The following is a 24,476-nucleotide window of genomic DNA, read 5'->3' as shown; positions in this document are numbered from 1 at the left end:
AGGACTGTCAAGGGAAACCATGAGGAGGATGGCTGGGAGGACTGTTGAGGGAAGCCATGAGAAGGATGGCCGGGAGGACTGGCGAGGGAAGCCTTGAGGAGGATGGCCGGGAGGACTGTCAAGGGAAACCATGAGGAGGATGGCCGGGAGGACTGTCAAGGGAAACCATGAGGAGGATGGCTGGGAGGACTGTTGAGGGAAGCCATGAGGAGGATGGCCGGGAGGACTGTCAAGGGAAGACACTAGAGGAGCCTGGCGGAGCTCAGCAGGATGCACAGCCCTAGCCTTTGACAGCTCTATGAGAGGAAGTGTGATTCACACTGAGCTGGAGACTTGTCATAGAGCTCCACTTTCCCAGCAGTATTCAGTCAAAAAACAACCCAAACTCAGCCACCTCACAGACCTGCTCCCAGCCAGTAACAGCTGCTCAGGTTAGCTGGAGGGAGGTAGTCCCTGACTCCGGCTACGCCTGCCCAGGGCATCTTCTACATCCATGGCCTTCGGAGTTTGGAGACTGTTTACCATAGGTTACAGGGGAAAAGCAGGACTATCCGGACGGAACTGCTCAGGGTGCTCAAAATCACCTTGAGGAACTGTGATACTTTATCCCAAAGCAGAACGGCAGCTCTGAGCAGTGGTACAGTCATAGCCGTGTGGTAACAGCTAATCGAACACTTGCCCGGTATCCAAGAGCAGCAAGTCCGTCTTGCTCGCACAAGGAAGTCACAGGAAGATCAGAATAAAATCAATGCCTGTGCTGCAGCCACAGGTAAAGCCACAGGGTGAGCATTGCTGCAGCCACAGGTAAAGCCACAGGGTGAGCATTCTTGGCTGTTCCTTGAGCACTTGCAATGTAGTGCACCCAAGCAGCCAGTGTTGGTGGGACACTTGACAGGACATCCAAGTTGGAAATCCTTTGCCAAATTTTTCTTCCATACTTTTCTTTGGGGGAGGGGTGTCGTCAATGATGGCTCTCAGTTTCTCTTCCTGTTGTGGTAAAATAACCTCAAAAGCAACTGAGGGAGAAAGGGCTTATTTGGCTCACAATTCCAGGTTGTGGTCCATCCTGGCAAGGAAGTCACCACAGTGGCAAGAGCCTGAGAGAGCTGCTCACAGCACATCTCCACTCAAAAGGAGGAGCAGTAAGCTGAATAGTGCTCAGCTTGCCCCTGTTTTATACAGGCCAGCATGGGCCCCTAGAGATGGTCCGAACCACAGTGAAGATGGGACTTCCCACAGGAATTAACACAATCAAGCCCATCTCTTAAGTTGTCTCAGAGGCTGACCCGGAGGCATGAGGGGCTTGCCTCCTAGGTGTTGACCTGACACTAACACTAACCGATTACGGACATTAATAGTAACTCAACTGCGTGGAAAACTGACTTGGCCCACTGTGGAAAACACTGCTTCCTTAGTGTTGAATGTGAGCGCATCGTCCTGTCCTCTGCTTGGAAAGGTAGGGAGTACTACCTACTTCCTTACTCTGTATATGTGCTTGTTTACAGTAGAGCGCAAGTCCTACGCGGTCCTGGAGGAAGAGGCTGTCTCTTACGTGAGGTTTCTATTGCTACAATGAAACTCCATGACCAAAGGCAAGCTGGGGAGGAAAGGGTTTATTTGGCCTGCACTTCCCCAGCACTTTTCGTTATTGAAGGAAATCAAGACAGGAACTCACACAAGGCAGGAACATGGAGGCAGGAGCTGATGCAGAGGCCATGGAGGGGTGCTGCTTACTGGCTTGGTCAGCACAGTTTGCTCACTGGAAGGGACCCTTGGAGTCTCTTCCAATCGGAATTACAGATGGTTGTGAGTCACACCTGGAGGTGCTAGGAGCAGGACCCAGGAAACCAGGCACATAAATGGTATATATATATCCACACATGCAGACAATATATAAAATAAACAAATCTTTAAAAACAAAAGAAATCGGGGTTGGGGATTTAGTTCAGTGGTAGAGCGCTTGCCGAGCAAGCTCAGGGCCCTGGGTTCGGTCCCCAGCTCCAAAAAAAAGAAAAAAACAAAACAAAACAAAAGAAATCAAAGTTTTAAAAAATAAAACTGATAAAAAATAACATTTATTAAAGTGCCTACAGCTAAAATAATTAAAAAAAACATTTTTTAAACAGAGGTTGCAGCTACAAAGGACATGCAGGACAGAGCCACATCCTTAAAGATGACCAAGGGGAAACCCAGCAAACCCTAGTCCTGGAGCCGCTTTGTCACTGGATAGCCAGGCTCGCAATTGGCTGAAATTCAGCTGCATTGTCTATTACTGGACATTAAGACTAACTTATCCATGACAATACTAAACAAAGATAAAATAATCTTGGCCAAAAAATAAAAATATATAAAAAAAAAATCACAAAGTGACTGCAAGAATTCTTGCAGCAACTTTCAGAATGTTTAGAAAGGAAATGTATCTTCAAATAGCTTAGTAGTTTTTCTCTTTACTTCATGCCACTAGTTTGGAAACTCCAGAGAATAATTTACTTCAGATAACGCTATCGGTGGGAAGACAAAGATAGTTCAGTTGGAGGGGTGGAGTGTGAGTCCCTCTGCCTCACAGGAATTTCTAAGAGGTAAAGGAAGCAGATTCTTACCCAGCATCCCCCACAGACACGCTTATGGCATGCAGACCTTTGCCGAGAAGATGGCTAATCTGCTTCTTCCTCAGCCTCCTTCCACTCATCTGACTCTTCCTACTTCCCACCCACTTCACACGGCACCTGTATTCCCATGACCTGGTCTGACGCTTTTCCTCTAACAACGGCACCTTTTCCTGACTGCTTTCCTAGATGCAAGAAAGGGCGCACCATCAAAGTGGAGACGGGTGTGCGTAAGAGTCTCCCTCGGCTACCCAGTTAACTGTTTCTACCTGCCCACCCTTGCTGACTCAGAACACAGCTGTAGTCTGCCTGTCACTGGACGGCTCAGCAGCTCTTCCACAGCACCACAATGACCTCTTCTGTCTCTTCTAGAAACCCTCTGCCCTGGGCCAACTCTGTGACGCCCTCACTCGGAAGGCAGGTCTCTCTCAAACACTGTTCTCTGCTAGAAGCACATTAGCAACCAAAATGGAATCTGAGGCCCATCCCGAGTTTCTAATGCTGTCCAAAAATGCCGAGTGTCGGGGCAAGGAAGCAGCAGCATGCGTCTCTGTACTTCCAGGAGGGAGACTTCCAACCTCGGTGAGCCTGGGACCTGAGCAGCCACAAAGCCCCCGCCCTGACCTCCGAACCCAAAGCTTAGCCGCTGCCATCTCTAATATTCTGTTCTCTACCAAGTCCCAGAAAACCTAGAATCCTCACTAAAAGCTACATACAATCTATTCACATCATCAGTTTGTGTGGCTACACAAGCCACTTCACCCTGAACAGATGAGACACAATCCCTATCCAAATCTGGTACTGGATTAGGTATGCTCCAGTGAAAGCCCTCAGCAGACGCCTAACCCCCAACACTCTGGGCAGACTTCAGCGTCCTGTATCCTCAGTATTCAAGGCATGGAATTACTTTGACATCACAGAAGAGCTGACTCTGACGGAGGAGTCCCAGGCCTTACCTAGACCTACTGATTCAGAGTCTACTGTAACTGTACCTGAGTTCCTTTCCAAAGTCAGCATTATATAGAGTGAGCCTGACTGTTCTCCTAGACAACCAATGAGGAGCCTGCACCCTGAAAGCTGGGTGTATATGACTTCCTTCTACTGAGCCCTGTTCTCATTTCCTGTTGAGCTAAGAAAAGCAAGTCTAGCTAGCATGAGTTGCCATGCATGAGTTGAGGCTCCTAAATGAAAGCAAAGACTGCAAGCCATTGGGTCACTCTGCTATTGTCCTATCAAAGTGATGGATGAAAATGCTAACCCCTCACTCTCATCTGCTAATACTGTAATTAATGGTGACTAGACCCTTCGCTAGAATGAAGGTGTTTTTAAAGGTCAGTACTACATCCCCACCTCAATCCCCCAACACCCACTCTTCCACAAAACCCAGTATCTTTTTTAACACTACTTTTAAAGGTAAGAAAGGGAAGAGGCAACTAATGTGATCAAAAAAACACTCGTGTTCTAAACGTCTGTCAAACACTATCTTACACCACAACATTTCTAGTTAACAACCGGGTGATGCAGCAGCTGCCTGAGGGGGCTGGAGCAGAGAGGAGGAGAGCCACTGTGCCGATCGTGGACCCAACCCAACGCCTGATGATGAGAGAACAATATGTGGTTCGCCAGTAAGCTTGGAGAGCGGCTCTCACCCCAGAAAGGCACATTTACTTCCTCCCCATCGTCTTAAACCATAGAAAGCACAGAGCTGCATTTTTCTGTCACCAGTTCTGTATCTGCAACCATCTACAATAAGCATCTGGCATTCCCACAGTAAATGAACGTGCCACCTACCTGATCATAGTGTCCACTGTATTTCAAGAAATAAGGCTCCAAATTGATTGGTAAATAAAGCGGTTAGTATTCAATTATTACTCAAGTGGTTTTGTCTTAAAAATAGGGAGTGGGTGTGTTGTTGTTATTGTTGTTGTTGGCCAGTTGAGTCTCTCTCAAAATTTCCTAAGTGGAAGTCTTAACCTACAATACCTTGGAACATATTAGTCAAACTTCAGAGTCCCAAACCAATCTGACCAATATCCTTTAGGAGTAGGAAATCTGACCATAAAGAGAAACACCAGGGAGGCATGGGAAACACAAGAGAAAGAGAGCCTCCACAGGGCAGGAAGAAGAGAGGGCCTCAGAAGACCAGAAATGTCCCTCCCACAACCTCTTGCTTCTGTCTCTAGGACCCAGGAAGCCAGTGCTGCTGTCCAGCCTCCTAGGCAGTGGCATCAGTTATGGTGGCACAAGCAAAAGACCGCGCACACACACACCTCTGTTCCTCTAGTTCTCGAGGTCTCACACGGTTATCGCATTCTCTGACTGGTGAAAACCGAGAACCAGGCTAAGCATGATGTCACATTCAGAGAATCCCAACACGTGGGAGACTGCTAAAATTCAAAGCTAGCTAGGGCCGGACAGGACAACATAACAAGACACTGTTCCAAAGGAGTAGGGCTGGGAAGGATTATTAAAAAATAAATTTGCCGGGTTGGGGATTTAGCTCAGTGGTAGAGCGCTTGCCTAGCAAGTGCAAGGCCCTGGGTTCGGTCCCCAGCTTCTAAAAAATAAATAAATTAATTAATTAATTAATTTGCAATTCATGGAAATTGAGGGGACAAGCATTTTTTAATTGATTTTCATTTAACTAGCAGGAAGTAAATTTCAGTCCCAGGACAGTGGGTTTTGTATCCAGAAAAAGGTCTATAGTCTCTAGAAGATCCATTCTTTGACCAGGGTTTAAGCAAAATGTCCTGCCAGACTGTCCCTAAGCCTTAAGTGAGCGTGAATGGCCCGCACAACAGCGCAGAAAGGAGTCTTAACTTTTCGTCCTGCGCGGTCAGTATCAGAGCTGATCTTCACCTTCACTGCTTCTGGGTCACTTGGGATAAATGTCCAACAAGTTTCTTGTGCTTATTATGTAGTGGAGAGAAAATACTTTCTTCAGAGACCCCTACTGAAATGTTGGAAAAGTATGTTCCTTATAGACTGCACAGAAATGCCACCATTTTCTCAGAGTTGAAGTTTTATGTCTCAACAAACATTTCCTCACAAGTGAAGGAAATGCATTTTGGCAAAAGCTTCCTTCTCTGCAGTTTAGTCAATGGGTTGCTTGATGAAATCTGTGTTCTGGATAGTTCCTCTTTTACTAAGATTTATAGACCAGCAGTTGAACACAGTGAGTGGAAACTATGCTTTAAAGGTGAAAAGAGTCAGGTACGGTGACCCACACCTTTTATCTCTGGGAGTCTGAGGCTAACCTGGTCTATACAGTGAGTTTCAGGACAGCCAGGGCTACTCGGTTGGATCCAGGTCTCCAGCACTGTTCTCTGGAGCTCTGGATCAGAGCTGAGGTTGATCTATATTGAATGAGTGAAACACTGAGCATTGAACAGTTGCTCTCCCATGAGGCACTGGGGTGGCCGATGAGAAGGACAGACCCTGGAATGTTCTTCTTGGTGGTCAGAGGTTAGAGGATTAGGAACTTTCCCGTTTGTTACAATCAGACTGGAACACTGAAACAGCAAAATATTAGGTCCTCCTGATATTTTAATACAGGAAATATTTTAAGCGAACCTAACAATTGGGTTTAACAGAAATTTTGGACCAACTGGTTCTTGAAAATGAAAGCGAACTATTACTTAGAGGTCCATGGACAGTCCCCAGCCTACCCTAAATCACAGGAGACTTTTGTGATATTAAGAAGTATGCACCTACATACAGAATTTGTACATTCTGGAAATGTTTTACAGCATAATTTTTAAAGATATTTTACATCTAGATACTGGCATATTACCATTAATCGAAAGATCTTCCCCTCTTTTGTACTGTATGGCCCATAGTTTATAATCGTTAAGATCCTGAAATCACTGGCATTATCAAATTATTCTTTGGAGTATATGTAGGGCAAGTAGGACTTAGCAACGTTTCTAGATGCCCCCCTTACAAAAACATGGTGGTCTATTATATACATGATACGTAACGAATGTGTGATGTAGAAAAGCACATTAGTCTGCAAAAAAAAGGAGAACTTTGAGAGGAATAATTACTGAACAGAAAAGTTCGTAGCAACTGCTAAGTAACGTTCCTTAAAAGTTTGTGCCATGTGTCAAGGTCCGCTGCCAGTAAAACAATGGGCAGATTGGACAGGCTCTTGGATGAACTGTTCTGGAAGAAGGCTCCTGCTTCCTAATTTCAGACGGGTACAGAAATCAAGATGCCGTGATATCGGCCTGAGACAGATGGACACAGCAGTCACTGTAGTGACACTCGGAGCCCAGCAGCCCTCAGTCAAGTCACCAAGCTTAACATGTGTGTCAAAATAACTGAATGGGGCCTTTAAGTCCTCTCCAGAAACAGTGCTCCAGGAGACAGTCGTGTGTAAATGGGCGACTATACACCCAACTTAAAAGATGCACGAGTTAGCTAGGAATGAATCTAAGAACTAAAACAACAAAAATAAGAGGAAAAGACAGGAATAAACCTTCGTAACCTTGGATTAGGGAAAGGTTCTTAGATAGGATACCGGCATCCTAAGCAAAAAAAAAAAAAAAAAAAAAAAAACCATCTTTCCAATTTCATCAAGTATGTGATATCACCAAAATGGAAAATGTACTTGAAAAAAAAATATACCATTAAGAATCAGAGACCACAGAAAGATGCTGCACATTATATACCCAGCAGCCCAGACATACAAAGAACACTTAGGCAGAAAATTCATAAATCATAATATCACCCAACTTAAGCAACAGCTGAAAGACTTGAAAAACATTCCCGTAAAAATACTCAAAAGGCCAAAAGCAAGTAGAAACCCGCTCGGCATCATTAGTCATCTGAGAAATGCAAATTAAAACCACAAATGAGATAAACATCCATGCCCATTCTGAAGAATGACAGATATGACACACATTGGCAAGGATGTAAAAAAATATACCTACATTCCTAAACTGCTGGTGGGAACGTCACAGAAACTACACGCTCCATAGTTCCTCAAAAAGTCAGTTAGCACAGATCCCTACAGTCTGGAAGGTCTACACAGGAACTGCACACACATGTCCACAGCAGCCTCACCCCTAGGAGCTCAGAATGGAAAGCCTGTGTGCACCATCAACTGAAGGACCAGTGTACCGTGTGTAGCCATGGAACATGACTAGACCAAGGGGGACATGAAGTACTGACACCCACCACAACATGCACGAACCTTGAAGACATCAGGCTGAACAAAGACAGTCACTGTGTGCGGCCACTTACATGAAATGCCTACATACCTACAGCTACAAAAGACAGAGGGCTGAGGTGCAGCCTGTCAGACACTAGAAGGACTAGGACATGGGTCTATGTGAAGTTGTCATCACACTGAAGGGCTGTATAACTCTAAATGCAGTAAAAACCCAGCCAGGTCTACCGAGTGAGTTATGAGACAGACAGGGCTACACAGAGAAACACTGTTTCAAAACAACAAACAAACACAAAAACGGCAACAACAAAGCTCTTTCTAACGTTGTTCCTTCTACACACCAGTACTACCATCAAAAAAGGGGAGGAGCTAGAGGTGTTGGTGAACACATTTAATCCCAGTACATATCAACTTTCAGACTAGCCAGGTAACAGTGAGACCTGGACATTAGACCAGATGTGGCAGTACGCACCTCACACCCCAACACTCAGGAGGCTGAAAGAGGAGGATCTCAAGGCAGCTAATTAGTTACGCAGCAAGATCTGACTTCAGGAGAAGGGCTGAAGAAACGGCTCGGTTAAGAGCACTGGCATGCAATCATACAGACCTAAGTTCAGATCACAGCACCCATGGAACAAGCCAGACATCAACGCCCACCTCAGCTCTGGAGCTTGATTCAGTGGAGACTATGCCTCAAAAGAACAGGAAGAGAGTTAGAGAGGAAGACACTGGATGCTCTACTCTCCTCCACACCAGCGGTGTGCAGGAGCTCTGACATGCTGAGAACCACTGCCCGACACATCTGCATGTGCACATAAACCACACACACAGAGCAAACTTTTTTCAACTGGAAGGAAGGAAAAGGGGCAGAAGGGGAAACACAGTAAAACTCAGAGTGACCCTGATCTCTGACTGCTACATCTACTGACACCCTTCAAAACTTCAAGCCATGACTCAAGAAGAGGAAACCAAAGCAAGGACCACCAGCCTGCTCTCTCCCTCAGTGAGGAGCAGAGGAGAGTCTGGGTTAGACTGAGAAACCAGAGGTAAAACTGGAATACCAGAGGCTGCCCAGACATAACGAACCCCAAGGTCTAAAAGGGGGGCCTGCCTGCCTGAGTCCAGCCAAGTACAAATCAACACACGTATATAAGGAAACTACCTAAGGCAGAGAGGAGACATGTACGGAGAAGAGCTGAAGGGACAGAGCCAGTACTCGCATAGAAACGGCTGACTGCAGAACTCAGGAAACTAAGCTAGTGCCAGAGACTCACCACTGCTAAGTCCTCCTTAAAAACCAGAGGAATGGGTCCTCAAAGATAAACTGACCTTCCCCTACATAACAGAACTGTCTCTCAGATGAACCTCAATACAGGAATAATAATAATAATAATAATGTAGTAGTAGTAGTAGTAGTAGTAGTAGTAGTAGTAGTAGTAGTAACCACAGCACTAAAACCCAGTAAAATTCATGGCAAGTGGCATCCACTCAAAGATTAACATTCTGGGAGTCATAACCCACAGAGAATAACAAGTCCACTGAAGACTGCAAGGCTGACAGGTTAGAGATGACATTGACATTGTTAAAGCAAACAATACGGCTATTTTTTTTTATTTAAGATTTATTTATTATATATAAGTACACTGTCGCTGACTTCAGACACACCAGAAGAGGGCATCTGATCTCATTACAGATGGTTGTGAGCCTCCATGGGGTTGCTGAGATTTGAACTCAGGACCTCTGGAAGAGCAGTAAAATACCAAAAAGATCTAATGTGTGTGTGTGTGTGTGTGTGTGTGTGTGTGTGTGCGCGCGCGCCCTATTCTCTGAGATTTAAAAAAAACAAAAGTGGATGGGACTACTAGCAAACAGACCCATGGACAAGAAGACAAGGCAGGCACCAGAGAGAGGCCTCAGTGGCTCAGAAGTGCACACCTATGGCCCTTGCAGAAGATCCGAGTTTGGTTCCCAGCGCTCGGTGGTCTCGGAAGGCACCAAACTCACATGCACATATCCACAAATACATACATACAATACATACATACACAGGGTTTAATAAAACAAGTCCTAAGGGTGAAGGGGGGAGGAGTGGCCATAGCCTGAGCTACGGTCACCACCCCAAATGAAGCCCTGAAGAGTCTGAGGAAACAGCATGGAGTGGGTGGGTGAGTGAGCTGCTGCGGGGCAGATCTGAGGCTGATCCCTGGTTCCCGAGCCTAGGAACCAGGGAGGGAAACAGGACAAACCCAGTTGTCTGAAACCAGTACAAACCCACAGATACAAGAAGCACGTATATATAAGGGGCGTCCCTGTACAGCGGCGGCCCAGAGGCTGCTGTGTGAACCTGTGACTGTGAAGGAAGCCTGATTTCATTAAAGACCCCGAGACGTTGTTGGTGATGCAGAGATGTGGGATCCCTGCCAAGAAGAACTGAGAACCAGGAACAGAAACAACCCAAGAGATAGCCGTGTGCTGCAGTCAACAACGCTGACAGGAGTTGGAGATCTGAAGAGCTCTGACATCAGACGTGGAGATGCAGAGTTTGGCGTCTGCCTTGCTGGTCTTCAGTCTTGCTGTGGCCGATTGTTTCCTCACGATGCTCTCTTCCTCCCTCTGGGGCTGCAGATGTATAGTCTGTGCCACTGTATGTTGGAAATATGTGATCTGCTTTTTGATTTTGATTTTACAGGGGGTTACAGTTAAGAGATTGTCTTGAGTCTCAAAAGAGACTTTGAACTTTAATGGGCATTTAAACGGTGCTTTGATGACTGTAACAGACCTGAGGACTTTTGAAGTTGGACTGGATGCATTTTTGCATTGTGATATGGCCTATGGAGCCCTGTGAGTGGAATGTGGCGGTTGAGTAGGAACGGCACCCACAGGCTCATATATTTGATCGCTGAAGTCGCCAGGGAGTGAGTGGAACTACTTAGAAGGATTAGAAGGTGTGGCCTTGTTGGTAGGCGTGGCCTTGCTTGAGAGAGCATGTCAGGGAGGGCAGCCTTTCAGGTTTCAGAAGCCCAGGCTAGGCCCAGTGTCTCTCCTCCTCCTGCTTGTATATCCAGATGTAGAACTCTTAGCTACTTCTCTTTCCCTGATGCCTGGGGACGTCAGCATGCCAATATCTATATGTGCATACATGCCAATATCTATATGTACATACATGACAATATCCATACGTACATACATGCCAATATCCATATGTACATACATGCGTCAAATATGTAATTCTCAAAACTAAAATAGGAATGCTCAATTCATATTTTTTCTTTCCAAAACCCAACAAAGCCATTTTACGTAGCTAGTTCAGAAAAATAAGACTGTTTGTCCACTTTATTGAAAAGCGAACCGTTACGTGCTGAGTAACAGGCCCCACGAGTGACGCGACCTGAGTAGTGACCCCTGTATTCACTGACACACACTGATGCTACACAGCTGGAAGGTAAAACACCACAAAGGGCAGTCAGTAATAATGCACCCCCATCATCAAGTGACCCGCAACTGGGTGCAGCAGCTTAGGCAAGAAGAGCAGGGGTTGGGGATTTAGCTCAGCAGTAGAACGCTTGCCTAGCAAGTGCAAGGCCCTGGGTTCAGTCCCCAGCTCTGAAAAAAAAAAAAAAAAAAAGGAAGAGCAAAGCCCATCTTTTTACTTCTAGAAGCAGCACTATAGAAACGTTCAAACCTGTGCATGAGTTTACCCCAAAAATCTGTAACCAAAGTAACCATCTTGCAGGGGTACCCCTTTCCAGCACTAAGGTCATAGGGACCGGTGCCTCCTCTCCGTACACAGGGAACACGGGAGCTGCTTCAGATCTCCATTCTCCGAGTACTATCCTAAATACTCCTCAAACAACACTCCAGGCCTAACGAGACCCCACCTCTGAAGAGATGTCTGTCCGGGTTGCTGCATGGATAGACTGGTACAGGAAATTCAAAACAATGAATGTCTAATAGTAGCAGATGTTGGCAGCAAGGCCTCCCAAGACACGGTTCACTCAGGGAAAAATGAAAGAGACAGTCACCTAGGTAAATGCAGAACCCTCCCTGCCCTTTCTCGCCCTTCTCTTTATTCAAATCTCACTCCGGTATTAATCAAGACAATAAGTCACAGCAGGCTTAATGGCTTCTTTTAAATCTAAGTACTATCTGTTTCTCCTCGAATAGCTGTGCCTCATGCAAAGAATCTCCACTGTGGACATCACTGTTTCTACTTGAAATCCAGTTCTACTCCAGTCTCACGGGCTCTCAGAGCCCGTGTAGGGCTCTACCTGTAACATCACTCTCTTACCCTGTTCACTTCCCGCCCAACGTTAGAAACTACACGGAGGCACAGACTGGTCGGCTTTCTTGTCCGTTGTTCACACGGTGCCTGGCACGCATTATACACATACCAAGTATTTCAGTAATAAAGAAGAGATCTCACCCAGCCGACGAGGCTCAAAATATTTGCAGCCAGTGGACCAAAAAAAATAAATATTAAGCCCTTAAATCACTGGAAAGGGCTGAGCAGCCACAATTTTTTTTTCTCTGAAAAACCAAAGGAGAGAGAAGCAGGAACGGAAAGAAAGAGCACCCATAGACTCAGAGGCTGGAGGGGCTACACACGCCCAACAACCGTTTGACACTGGAAGGCTTGCCCTCACCACACCCAGTATTACAGAGTCTCAGAATCCCTATGCAGTGATCTGTCCTTGATGTCTTTACTCAAATAAAGATCTTTAGCCCGAGATCCCAACATCGCAATAACAAAAGCTACACAGGGATCACACAGAGACCATCAGAAAAACTGAGGCGGGTAAAGAAGCCTGACAGGCATGGATAAGAACACTCCCAAGTCAAGAGTTTTCAAAATGTGCACAATTATTACAGTTAGTAAGAATTGAGCTGAATACCTCAAGTCTGATAAGATTATATACATACATATACATTATATATACATTGTGTGTGTGTGTAGTTAGTCAAGTTTCTCATAACACTACCCCCACCATAAAACATTCTAAAGAAACCTTTGAAGAAAATTCAGATGGGTAAAATTATCCCCCTCACACATGACAGAGAAAATCACTTATTTAACTTGAAATACACTTGCTTCTTCTGCCCAAGTATCACAGATGTTTAAGCATGCAACACAGATGCCCCCGGCAGGCGACAGGAGTCAGTCCTCTCCAGCTGTCCTGTGTGAACTCAAGGTGGAACTCAGGACTTCCCTCTCAGGCCTGCCCCTCTAGTCACTGAACCGGGTCCTGGTCAGGTCCACAGCTCCTACTTGGGATAAAGGGAAACGCTAGTGTTCAGTGCCATGGCACAAAATCTACAGGGAAAAAGCCTGGTTTCTGGTGTTAGCTGATTCAGTGGCAGTAACAGTTTGTCTTGGTGGGTCAGGATATGACTTAACCTTAGAGCAAGAGTGAGGAAGGTAAAGATTCAGGCAAGTGCACTTTTCAAGTGCTCTCCCCAATCCACAGCTGAGCTGTAAGTCGGAAATCAGGCACACTCGAGGAGTTTGCTTAGACTGGCAGAAATGGAAAGGCCCACGCAGTCAAACTCCTGCTTCCTCCTCTTCTCTCCAACAGGCAATTCCGCCCGGTGTTCTTCGGAAAACACACCTCCTGAATGCATCACTCAAAAGGGCCAACGGGAGAGTCAATTTCAGTGTCTACCAACCGGTAGACACCTAGGAAAAGGCGGGGCCCATCCGTACGCTGCACTACTATGAACTAACAAGAAACCAACCGTCAGGCCGCCACATGGACGAACTCGGAAACCGGAAGTGAAGGTCATCAATCAGGTGCTGCGCACTAAGTTAATTCAAATAAAAAAATAAAAAATAAAAAGGCAAACTCACACAAACAGGACCATTAGTACTTGCCTGGTGCTGTGAGCTGGAATAGGGAGTGATTATAAGTGAGTATCCACATCTTACTCAGATCATCACAGTGCCTAAGTCTGTGTAACTAAAGGCTACCCTGGCCTATAAATGCATTTAAAAAAAATCACTGCAATATAAGCTTCAACAAGGTAAACTTTACAGGAAATAAGAAAAAGCTCCAAGGACCCCCTAGCTTCCAAACTCCTCATTGTCTTAAACGCCAATTTTTAAAAACTGAAAGGGGACAGAAGAGCAGTTAACTGGCGCCAGCCAGGCACTACAGCAAGCCAGACAGCCTGCCCTCTAGAGGCCAGAAAGCATCATTGCTTGAAAGCAACGGATACCAAGTAAGCACAGTAGAATCAAGAGAATGAATGTATCTAAGTTTGCAGCTTTTTCCTTGCCTCACACAACTGGGCGACCATCTCACGGCAAACCAGAAATCAGTCCCTAGAGGAAGGGCTACTCCAGACGCTGACGGAACAGATGAGCTTAAAGCCATGCAGTGACTTCACACCCTGTACAGTTTTCCCCGAAAGCCACTGGAGGATGGATGCATTTCATCCAGTGAAACAGCAAGCCAAAGACCAGGAGAAACAGGGATGCGGCCTGACACAGCCAGACACTAGGTCCAGGGGCAGTCTGCTCTGCCCAGCTCTCAGGAAGCTCCAAAGTGAAGTCAACAGGCTATCCAGAACAATTAATAATACATTCAGCATTGGGGAAAATGGGTGAGAGGCTGAACACTGCTAGGTGCTTGTCTTGTCTTTGAGGGTGCGTGAGGGGGAAAGTAATCATGTGACACTGAAAACCATGCCTAAAAGAGCTAAGCAGTTTAAGAGGGTGTTGTTTTAACAAGAAAATATCACATTCCAGTTGGCTCAGATAAAGATTATTCACACAGTCATGAAAACATAAATAACTATCATTTTAGCCCCCGGTTGATGACCTCATTTGTGGGAGGAGCAAGAATAGGAGACAAACAGTCAACTGCTCTAGAACTACAGTAGCCCAGCAGCAGTAGCCGCTATCACAGGATGTAGTCAGTGCCAATCAACTGAGAAAGGCGGGCCTCGGCATGCACTAGGGAGATGAGGCAGGACAGTAAATATACAGCGCTCCAGCAGACTGAAGTACTTAAGGGTTCTTTGGCGAGTCGGTTATGTGGGATGGCGTTCTGTTAAAGTGGACAGAGGTGAAAGACTAAGGCAGACTCGTGAAGGAACATCCAGCTGAAGCAGACCCAGGAGGGGGAGAGAAGGGAGTGGAGGGAGGATGTCCTGCTAAAGCGAGCCTGTGAAAGGACACGTGATGAAGGATTCTTTGCTAACGACATGCATGTACTGGGCCGCCTTACACTGCATAGTTAAGCTGCATCTGTCAGGACTCCACAGAAACAAACACACCAAACAACTATCAGGGGTGTGCTGCGGTTTCTTGCCACTTCCGAGGACGTGGGCTGATTGGCAGAGTGATGTCAGCTGAGAGAGACACATGTGCTAGGACCAGGCACATGGAGGACACGTGATGTTTGGAGGACAAATAAAAAGAACTGGAAGGGCAGTGAAGGGGCGTGAGCTAGACGTGCTAATAGAGCCAGCTGTGCGGCTCTTGAGACCTTCGCTTCCCTGAGAGAGAGAGGCACAGTCGAGAACGTTGAGCTCTTCTTGGCCCTGGTCCCTCCTGATGACTCGTGTGAAGGCTGAGGCCTGGCTGTCTCTGCTGGGTCATGCCACCACTGCTGGTTCGTGTTATCCTGACTCTGCTGAACCAGACTGCTGGTGTATCCTTGAAGTGTTTACCAATAGATCGAGCAGTGGCTGCTGACCTGTGAACTGAACTGCTGCTTTCCAGACAACGCAGATGGGAGCTGCTCAAGGAACCTTTCTAAACAGGTCCACTTCCCCTGTATCCTTCCTTTCCCACTACCTCTGGTAGGAGGAGGTGGGCTAAAAGGGAAGTTAAAGCATTTAGGAACCATCATTAAAAATAAGCTTTAAAAAAAAAAATCAGAGTTAGAGCAGACAGTGCTGAAAACTGATGCTCCAAAGGGCAGGGTACCTCCAAGTTCTGAAAGAAGCATCTAAGGATTGCTAACCCCAGCGACACTCACCAGTGACCTTACTACGTTCTAAACTCTCTATTAACAAACAACACAGGGGTGTTCTGAGTTATAAACCAAAGGTAAGGTTCTTCTGTTAGTTACTTGAACGTAATAGGATAACGTGTCCACACATAGCCACATCTGAGACACAATGCCTACCCGAAAGCACAAGAGACTTCTGTAGTAGAGAGGTATGTAACCCACATATAGAATGTGTACACACAAATCTGGAAGCACAGGTTTCTTGGCTCTGTTTCTCAATGGCAGGAAGTGGACTGCTAGACACTGACAACAGCCTGCTCACGTGCCAAGTAAGGTGAGCTGAGAGCCTGCTCCAAATCAGTTCTGCTAGCCAGGGCCTTGCTTCTTAAAGCACAGTTCATAGCGCAGGTGCAAAGAAGACCGTCTCAGAAACAGCACAGCACACCTACGGCAAACTGACACAGCAAACTACACACTGGCACTCTATGGGACATCCACCTTCCATTTCAATATTTGGTCACCTGCTTTTACCTAAGTGTTTCTGAGCCACCGAAACTTTAAAAAGGAACACTGCAGCCAGATAAAAGGCATTACTACAGTCCCAGCCGTTCTGGAGACGGAGGTACGAGAACCTTGAGTTCAAGACCAGACTGAGTTTTTTGAGCTACAGAGATAAACTGAGGAGACCCTGCCTCATTTTAAAAGCAACAGTTGGCTGGTGGTAGTGGCACAGGCCTTTAATACTAGCACTGAAAGCAGAGGCAGGCAGATCTAAAAGCTCAAGGCCATTATAGTCTACACAGGGAGCTCCAAACCAGACAAGGCTACATAGTGAGGAACTGTCTCATAAAAACAAGCAGGGAGCTGTGCTGGGTCCATGTGTTTGGGTGCAGGGACATGGGCTGAGGACCTGGGAATGATTACAGAATATACCCTGATATCTGTCAGTGCGTGCATGTGTGCGTGCATGAGTGGGGGGGGGCATGTCTGTATGTGTGTGTGTGTGTGTGTGTGTGTGTGTGTGTGTGTGTTTGTGTGTGTGTGCTTGCACACTGTGGTGTGGTTTGTGTGTGTATATGTGTCCCTCTATCCTGTATTCATTGAAGAAAGCAATACTCCCCACACATACCCAATGCACTAACACAGAATCTCTATGCAGGAAATAGTACAGGGGGTACCCGAAAACACCCAAGGCTGTACCTGCTCCTGTTGACTCACCAATTTAGTTCTAAATACCTCTTAGTGGTCCCATATATAAAACATCCTAATGTCTCGGTCTTACATGAAAAGTCCGAAAATGCCCTTGCTTTAACCCAAACAACACCAGCAGTCTGTAGCCCTCACACGGTCTCACAGCAGAAGATCACACTCTATTGGCAAACTGGTGGAAAATTATTAAACACAAAAACATATTTATGGCTGCTCATAATATACTATTTCCTTGCCCTTCTTCCTAGCCATCTTTCCCAAAAGTGTTTACCCTGATTCAACCCTCCTGCTACCTATCCTATAGCAAAGCAAACTAATCATCTTCTACAGTTAAATGAGTAATTGGGAATCCTCACCCTGACCATCCAGATGAGAAACCAAACAGTGAAAACTCATTTAAAATTTCAAAGCAACTACCTGAAGATTCTTTGTATAACACAGCTACTAGGTATCTATCTACCCTGCGAGAGAAACACTGTAAACACTAATCCAAACCCCTAAAACCACTGTGCACCCTAATAAATGTGGGATGTGGGGAAGTCTCTGCAGACTAAGTCCTTGACTCTAATATGCCTTTGTGCACTTGCTGTCCATAAAATCCCTTCACTGAGGCCACATGTCACCTCTCACCAGAGTTGTCTCAGCACCTTGACCTTCTATGTCCAAAGAGTGTTAATTTCTGCAACTATTTACATAACCTGCTATTTTTTTTTTTAAATAACTTAAATGAATGACTGGGAAAATGCAAGCAATGATCACACAGGGCACTGTGAACTTCTTACAAGAGGGTGAAAAGGAGAACTGTCTGACACCAAGTGTGGACAGTGCTTGGCTCACAAAGCTGCTCATACCAGTGGGCAAGTACTTACCAACACTAGCAAAGAGATGAACAAAACACCACACACAGACTCAGATGTTAAAGCATCTCCCTTTCGGGTTCTCAGTCACGGGACCTTCACTCCCTGGGAGTGAAGCTCCTCGGATGACCTTTCTTTAGCCCAGCACATCTTTCCTGTGGCATATTATTACTCCAAAAGGAGCTCAATTCCTTTTTAATGTTCCTTTGTTTATCCAGACTGATCAGTGAACACACACAAGTGCTATCAGAAAGGCACGGATAACTTCCTTGGATTGTGATAATAACAGAAACACACACATCTCCAATGCTGGCCAAGCAAAGAGGCAAAATACAAGTCTGCCGCAGTTCAAATGAGTACACACTTGTCACAATGTTTCAGAGAGTTAGAACCCCAGCAGCAGGCCCCAGAGAAGGGTGGATTTCTGTCTGGCTTTACTGTCCCTGCTTTCCGGAAGCAGCAGGTAAGTGTTTGGGACTGATAGTCTGCAGAGCTACACAGCAGTACTTCTCGTTCAACAGGCTGGCTTCCTCCCACCTTACCCACGTCCGGATCCTTCCAGCATTAAGGACACCCAAGTCTCAGAACAAGTCTGAACATGCCTCTGAACTGCAGGTCAGCTGACACTCCTCAGGATGGAACATCTCGCTCAGAATTCTCAGGGCCCGCTGGATGGCTTCACTTCCCCCAGGAACAAGAGATGCTCTGCTTGCCAGACAACAGCTGAGGCACTTTACCCCTGAGCAGCGATCAGAACCAACCGTGTAACACTCCTACCCTGTCCACAGAAGTTCCACCCCATCTAGTGGAAAAAACTCCACTTAAAAGGGAGAACCAACGCCTACAATTAATTGTACATGCATCCCCCAAGTTAAGAGACATAGAGTAACCAAGTTAAGAGACATAGAGTAACCCCCAATTATCTGCCTCAACCTTGCTTCCTCTCGTCTCCGTCCGGCAGCCCCTTGCCCAGACGTGCACCACTCCTCTCTAGACTTATGTCCTAGGTCAGTGATCCTCAACCTTCCCAATGCTGCATCCCTTTAAGGGTGACCCTCAACCATAAAATTACCTTTGTTGCTACTTCATAACTGTAGTTCTGCTACTGCTATGAATCACAATGTAAATATCTGTGTTTTTCCCATGGTCTTCAGTGAGAGACTCCTGTGAAAGGGTCATTCTGCGACCCCTAGGTTCAGAACCTCTGTCCTGGGCCGACCGTCTTAACTGTTCTTCCCAGAGTATCATCTGATGAGGTTCCCTACTCCTAGAGATCCCCAAGCCCAATCATACCTATTAACAGATCCTCAGTGCTTACAGAATGTCAATGATGTCACTCCTCAGCCCCCGCCCAGACTGCCCTCCTGACACCACCATTCCCCTAGTCTGGCCATTCCCGATGGCCACTCTTGGTCCTTCATCCTCCACACACCCTCATCCCTCTCTGCCTTTCTTAAGTCACTCGATGTTAACTGCCCTATCAAGCAAGGCCTTTGGGCCTAAACCTGCCTCCTGCTTAACCTCCCAGTTCACACGGGGCCCTTCCTCCAAGGACAGAAAAACAGAGCACATCTGGCCTATCCTCCGTGCCTCCCTAAATGCACCCAGATTTCAGACCCACAGGCCCCCACCTCACCCCAGCAATGACTATCACTAAATTCTTCTCTGACACAGCACAATCTCTTCAAACCAAAATTCTCCTTTTTGGGATGGCAGTACGCTCGCAAAATATAAAATACTGGTAGTCACTCAAGGGGAAAAAAAAAAAAAAACATAAATTCTCAAATATTCAAAAGAAAAGTTAAACCCAAAGTAACACGGCAGTAAGCTTTTTACCCGCCTCAGTCTTCCACACTATAATTGTCCTCAGAGATGATAATAATTAAAATTCACCATTGATTCAACCTGGACAAACAGTAAGCAGACCGGCTACCGCTACAGACATTTCTCATGTGCATATGGTGTTCTGAATATAACCTTATAAACACAACTCCAGGCACAGTAGGTTTCCAGAGACAGAACTGAGGGTCCAGCTCAGAGCAGGCAAGCACCTGCTCACTGAACATAAGGACTCCCTCCCAAAATTATTTTTTCTAAGCTTGAATCTATGAGTATCTTTCCACATGATCCTTCAAATACCTAAGGCTAGGAATACTTTTCTCTAAACAAATACATTGTCTTTCAATTTTTTTTTTTTAATTTCACCTTTGGGGGGTATATTACCTGCATGTAACCATATGTACAGGTGTGGGGGGGGGAGGTGTATACACATGCCTGTGTTTACCACCCAGCCAACAAAGGACATGTTCCTCTGTCAACACTCCCACCCCATGGCCCCCACCCCACCGTCCACCCCGCCCTATTCCCTGGATTGAATCTGGAGCTAGAGCCAAGGACAAGTCCCAAGGGTCCTCCTGACTCCAACCTCACAGTGCTACATTACTGGTCCAGCTTTTTATGTGGGTGCTGGGGATTCGAACTCAAGTCCTCATGCCAGCACAGCATGCACTCTTGGCTGCTGGGCCTTCTCCCTAGCACCTTAACTCTTCTTTGAAAGAAAAGACAGCAGACAGGATTCAACCACACCAGCCTACTCGTGTTAAAAATATTTCAAAAACCAGAACGTAGCCTCAAAAAGTCATCTTCACAGAGACTTCGCTTTCACTTCCAGTCTCCTCACGGTATTAAATACACCCCTCAAAATAAGGTCCGCTCCCGGTCCTGCCCCACTAGATACCACTACCGAGCAGAGGGACAGGGAGGGCGGCTTGGGAGGCAGGGCACTTGCAGAGCAAGCGTGAGCATGGGAACTCAGATTCCCATGACCCAGGTGGATATGGGGACCCTCAGTAATCCCAGCATGTGGGAGGTAGACATAGGGGGCCTAGAACTAGACCAGCTAAACTGACAAGCCCTAGTTTTCAGTGAGAGACCCTACCACAATTCACAAGGTAGAAAGCAAACAAGGAAGACACCAGACATCAAACCTAGGCCTCCACATACATGTGCACACCCACGTACAAACACATACATGGGGATACTCATACCACATACATGTGTATATGTATGTGTATATACATGCCTGTGTGCGCGTGCGTGCATGCATGCGTGCTGAAATAATTTAGGACTGTAGGTTGTTCAATTAATGGTCTACCTGAAAACCCTTTTCCTAAAATTTGTCTTTATAGCTGTTAATAAACTCTACTATTAATAACCTAACCCCATGTCGACCAATAAAAATGGAAACTAAACCAACCTTCACAAGAGAAAAGGGAAACAGATGCCATTTCTAGTTCTTCCTGTGCCGCTTCATAAACTTAGTAGCCCCTACTAATCTGCTATAGGCACAGCACACTGGAGGAAGTCTGATGTGTGGAATAACATCGTGACAATGTTTACAAAGAAGAAAAACAAACCTGGAGTACTTATCAATGAAATGTTACCTTAAGTTCAAGACTTAGGAAAGGAAGGATATACACACCAAAAACCAATGGTGGGCTATTAAACTGAGCTATAAAAACTCTGTTTGCATGCTTGAGAATGTCCTTAAAATTGGGGGGGGGCGGGGTAGAGGGGAGAGGTGTGACTACCTGTGAGTAAAACCAAGCACTACTTCGTAGGGTTTCGACGTAACTTTTACATCAGTGTCTCAGTAGATCTGCACAGAAGACTTCTCAACTGCACTGGGTGTAGTTAGCACATCCCTGATACCCTCCCCCCCCAAAAGCAGTATTTAGCAAATCTACTTCAAACGGGGAGCGAGGTGGGGAGGACAAAGAACCCGCCCAGACTGACACCACAAAGTGTCCGCCTCTTAAAACCAACTAAAACCCGCACTGGCCTTTTAAAAGGCACTAGGGCTTTCTGGCTTTCCTTCTCTACCCACAGTTTCCGCGCTGACCCAGGGAGACACAAACAATCCAAGTACTGTGTAATCAGGTCAAAAACAAGCGCTGGCTAACTCACTTGGAAGAGTCTACTCACAACTTAGATCTGGCCAGAAAAACTAGGTTAGAAAAAAACCAACCGGTGCTTAAACAAACTCTGGAGCTGGGAAGAGTGTCTTTAAGCCAGTTACCAGCCAGCAGCTCAGTGAGTTGCAACACAGTCTTTTTCCAAAATTTTCCAAAGCCTTCCAAATTCAGTTGGACCCAGCAGGCAGTTAACGGGGCTCCCTTTCAAATTCAAAAATTTGGCCCAGGCCCCAACAGTTAACCAACAAAACATGCTAATTCACTTGAGATCACCTAAGAGCACTGACTCAGGCTCAGACCACAGGCCAGTCCACACCACCATCCAGGCCCTGTGGTGGGGGAAGGGAGAAGCAATCAGAAGCACATAAACCCTATTCATAAAACAGAAAAGGGACAATAGAATCCACACTTAATTTGGCCTCAGAAAATGTCTACAGTCAGCTTCAACCACCACCCCCATTTTTAAGGAAACAATGACAATTCTTCATGGCGAGTCACAAAGCCCTCCTTCACAAGATATTTTTTTTTCCTTTGTAGCTCAACCTTGACCCAGTCCCAGTAACTAGAAAACTCCCCAAGCAAAGATAATTCCAGAAAACCATTTGCTAACAAGAAAGAAACCAGGAAAGAAAACTTAAAAGGGTTTTTTGCTTTGTTTGTTTTGGTTTTTTTTTTTTTCTTTGTTCGTGTTTTTAAACACTTAGGAGCCTGAGCCCCACTTCTAGTTCTAGAACGAGCAAAACGGAATGAACAACAGTTAGCAACATCAGGGGCCAGCTACTCAGCACGGACTTACAGCTCCCTTAGTTTCCTTTGCAGCCTGGAGAGGAGGGTAAATTTAAAGAAAGAGAAGGGGTGGTGGGTGTGAAGCCGTCATCCTGTCTACACCTTAGCTCTCTCTCCTCCTAGCCATCTCAATTACACAGCTGTCACACAGGTTATTCCTGGAATTCACATTTTATAATACCCACACTGTAATTCCTCCTGCTCCTGTGGCCCAAAAGCACACTCCTCTCGGCTTCCCCAAAATACTGTCCACCAGAAGAGGGTAAGAGCAGTTCCAGGTAAAGCCAATCTCCCCAAGTTAAATCCTTTTGGCAAGCACTCCCAAGGCATGATGACAATTCTCAAGAATCCCAAGGCAGTGGTTGAGTGTAATCATAGGCAAGGCCTGTCTACACTGAATCTTAATTCACATACAAATGCAAACGCATGGAGGCCAGATTTGGAGGAAAGGGGGCTGGGTGGGGGGACCCCTTTGGTCGCCCTCGAACACAAAATTCCTTTTCTATTTTGCTGAAGCTAAGTGCATGCCTAACAGTGTAGCTTATTTCCTTTATCTCAAAGCCAGGAAATGAGGTCTTTTAAGGCCAGTCTGAACACAGGCGAAAAACAAAAAGAAAAAAGAAAAAAGAAAAGCCAGGCGAAAACCCCTTTCTCAACTTTGGCCAGGCAGCACGGCCTGCAGTCAGCAGTGTTCCGTCACCCTTTCCCTCGTCCCCTAAGAAGTTTCTCCACGCCACGGGGAACAAAGGCGCCCCACACCGACCTTATAGACTTGTCCATAGGTGCCATTTCCAACCACTTCCACCAGCTCAAAAATCCCAGCAGGGTCCTGGGGAGAGAGGAGGGGGAGGTTATCATCTCAAAAGGGGGACCCCGACCGAGGAGGGCGAGCGGGCGGAGGGAGGGATGCAGGGCGGTGACAAAGGCTCGCCCCGCCGGGTCCCCGGGAGCGCCGCGGAAGCCGCCCGCCCGCTCGCCCAGCAGACAAAGGGGCCGCCGCGCCCGCGGGTGTCCGTGTCCACCGCGGCGCGCAGGGCGCGGCCGCACTCACCCGCAGGGACGACAGGTCGATGTCCACCAAGCTCTTAGCCGGAGAGTCGTTCGCCATCTTCCCCGGGTCGCCGCCCCAAGAGCGGGCGAGCGAGCGAGCGACGGGCAGGGGCTCGGCGGCGCCGGGACTCGGGCCGCACAAGCAGGCCGCCGCCGGCGCGGCGTGTCGTCTGGTCTGAGCGGAGCGCGGCGAGCGCGGGCCACGGGGCTCACACCATGGCGCGGCGGCCCTCCCTCGGCCCCCACCCACCCCCGGGCGTCGCCCGCCGCCTCAGGCCCCGGCGCCCCGCGCGCGCGCGCCTGCACGAGCCGCCGGAGCTGGGGCCGGAGAGCGCGGCGAGCGAGCGAGCGAGCGCGAGGCCGCGAGACAAAGATGCCGCGGGAGGCGGGGGCGGGGGCGGGGACGCGGGGCACCGACCGGCGCCGCTGAGGAGGGGCGAGCGGCTCCCCCGCCCCCTCCGCCGGGAGAGCGGGTGGAACCCGGCCCTCGCCCTCGCTCGCCCGCCCGCGTGAATATTCAGCAGGGGTGGGGCTCGAACAATGGCGGGGCGGCCAGCCCTCGGCGGATGGCAGCCGGGCCCCGGGTGGGGCCAGGAGCCCTCGGGGCCTTCCCGGAGGAGGTGCAGGGGCGCGGCGGAACGCCCCAGCCTCCGCTAACAATGACTGAGAGACTACGAGCGGCTCGGCGGCCCGGTGGACACCCACTCGCGCTGCTTGCCGGAGAGAGGGTGTGCCCGGGCGCGCTGGGTCCGGCCTCGGTCCTCTCCGCCGGCTACGGCCCGTCGGTCCCGGAGACCCTGGTTTCCTTCGCCCATCCACCCCCACCACGGTGTTTTTCTTTCCTTTCTCTTTTCCAGGCTCAGTTT

At 47.4% G+C, this 24,476-nt stretch overlaps 1 protein-coding gene across 20 annotated transcripts in view; it reads right to left on the bottom strand.

Annotated features, from left to right (window-relative positions):
- The window catches only part of Map4k4 (mitogen-activated protein kinase kinase kinase kinase 4), a 125,518-nt gene extending 101,744 nt beyond the window's left edge, over positions 1-23,774 (bottom strand). For all 20 annotated transcript variants that reach the window (XM_032900989.1, XM_032900996.1, XM_032900993.1 and 17 more), the window contains exons 1-2: positions 23,612-23,774; positions 23,324-23,389 (exon numbers count right to left, since the gene is read on the bottom strand). In XM_032900989.1, the coding sequence (XP_032756880.1) occupies positions 23,324-23,389; positions 23,612-23,668 (123 nt within the window). In that variant the 5' untranslated portion in view covers positions 23,669-23,774. The remainder of the gene's footprint in view (positions 1-23,323; positions 23,390-23,611) is intronic.
- Between the last annotated feature and the right edge of the window lie 702 nt (positions 23,775-24,476).

This window comes from Rattus rattus, chromosome 4, assembly GCF_011064425.1.
Source record: "Rattus rattus isolate New Zealand chromosome 4, Rrattus_CSIRO_v1, whole genome shotgun sequence".
Classification (NCBI taxonomy): Eukaryota; Metazoa; Chordata; class Mammalia; order Rodentia; family Muridae; genus Rattus; species Rattus rattus.
Note: the sequence above shows the minus strand (reverse complement) of the source record. Positions and strands in the feature narration are given on the sequence as shown.